The sequence below is a fragment of the Penaeus monodon genome, chromosome 28 (genome assembly GCF_015228065.2).
Source record: "Penaeus monodon isolate SGIC_2016 chromosome 28, NSTDA_Pmon_1, whole genome shotgun sequence".
NCBI lineage: Eukaryota > Metazoa > Arthropoda > Malacostraca > Decapoda > Penaeidae > Penaeus > Penaeus monodon.
The window spans coordinates 23674965-23676574 of NC_051413.1; the positions used below are offsets into that span (position 1 = coordinate 23674965).

General features: G+C 47.8%; 1 protein-coding gene across 2 annotated transcripts in view; it reads left to right on the forward strand.

Annotated features, from left to right (window-relative positions):
• Positions 1 to 1610, forward strand: part of LOC119591424 (dipeptidase 1-like) — a 285765-nt gene that overhangs the window by 66547 nt on the left and 217608 nt on the right. For both annotated transcript variants that reach the window (XM_037940165.1, XM_037940166.1), the window contains exons 2-3: positions 100 to 888; positions 1123 to 1332. In XM_037940165.1, coding sequence (XP_037796093.1) covers positions 403 to 888; positions 1123 to 1332 — 696 coding nt within the window. In that variant the 5' untranslated portion in view covers positions 100 to 402. The remainder of the gene's footprint in view (positions 1 to 99; positions 889 to 1122; positions 1333 to 1610) is intronic.

The window sequence follows — 1610 nt, forward strand, 5'->3', positions numbered from 1 at the left end:
ATATTCTAATCGTATGTATTAAAGGAATGCACATGTTATCTTACATTCGAGTAAACAGGTCATACACTCAGATATTGATTTGTTTGTTTTCTTTTCCAGGTTCAACAAAGTGTAAGGAGCAGATGAAACTACTAGCGTAAAGTGATCATAAAGATACTTTCGTTCATAAAGGAATGCAGTTGAATGTGTGCGGTGCCATAGTCGGAATCGAGAGCGCCTCTGAGTTCCTGTGTATTGATTGTGCGTGTGCTTGGCCATTCGAAGCGAGAGATCACGCGTGCTGAACAGTGAAACATGATGCGCGGCCGCAGATAAATCGAGTGGCAGGAATGAACGGCTAGAGATGATGGACTCGTAGGTTCGGTTTCTTGTTTTTGCGTTCATTAAAGGTGCAAGAGCAAGATGGAGATGATTTCCGGCCGGGGGCAGGTGCGGAGTGGGAGGGCGGTAGTCGGCCTCGATGTGGTGAGTCATACGCTGCCTCGGAGTTTCCGCACGCCCACGACTCAGCCCTGCTGTCCGCCCACGACCCACCAGGAGCTTCCAGAGGACATCTGCAGCGACCCCGGCTGTGCGGGATGCCAGCCCGACCTGTGTGCGGGCGATCCTGACCTTCAGTTCACGGGCGGCTCCCCCTACCCAGCCCACATCTATCCTAGTGTCTTAACGAGCGGCTGGGGTGCGGGGGGCGAGGACGACTGCCTCTCTTGCAGCCTGTCCTCACAACCGCCATGCGTATGTCCTGACCCTCGCTGCAGCGGAAGCCAGGTGACCCCATCGCCCTTCTGGGGTCACCACGAGCACCATGAGCACCGGCAGCAGCAACAACAACAGACTCAAAGCGCGGAGACTGACGTGCAAGTTACGCGCACGGCTTCCGAATGCACGGTAAGTTTTCATTTGTCTTTTTTTATTCTAAAAATTACCCAGACCTTTGAGAATCACAACGAAATCGAGAAATAAGCATTTAAACATAAGATAATCTTGTAAACACGGTAACCACACTGACATACATATTCATCTGGGAAAAAATTATCTGAGAAATTACATAGCGATAAAAAGTACAAAACTCTACGCGTGAAAACCCACATTTCACTACCATTTCTCCTTTACCTCACCCAGCTGCCAAAACTCCTTAGCATAGAGGAGCAACTCACAACCGCCTTGGGTCGACCACCTGACGCCCAAGTGCAAACTCGATCACACAACCGGAAGATGCCTCCTGCTTCCCACCGCCTCAGTAGGAGTGTGGAGGATTTGCCTAAGGATATCAAGGAGCACATCCTCAAGTGCCAGTGTTCGTGTGATCATCTTGGCTACGGTAACTTTTCGGTATGTAGCCTTGACAGTTTAACATTTAACATTAACTTGAAAACTTTCCTGGGTTTTCTGAAACGCTGCAACCGAATACCTGAATCCTAGGTTGAAATTGTAACTTGGCCAGTTTCAAAAAGAGTTTGATCCTGTTTTTGACAGATTTTAGTAAAATCAGAAACAGTAGAAACAATCACAATTTAGAAATGGTTTTCATACTGATGGAATTATTGCCGTTCAGGATCATTTTGGAAAGGAAAATATCGAGTTTTACCTACCCTTTTATTCATCCCCGC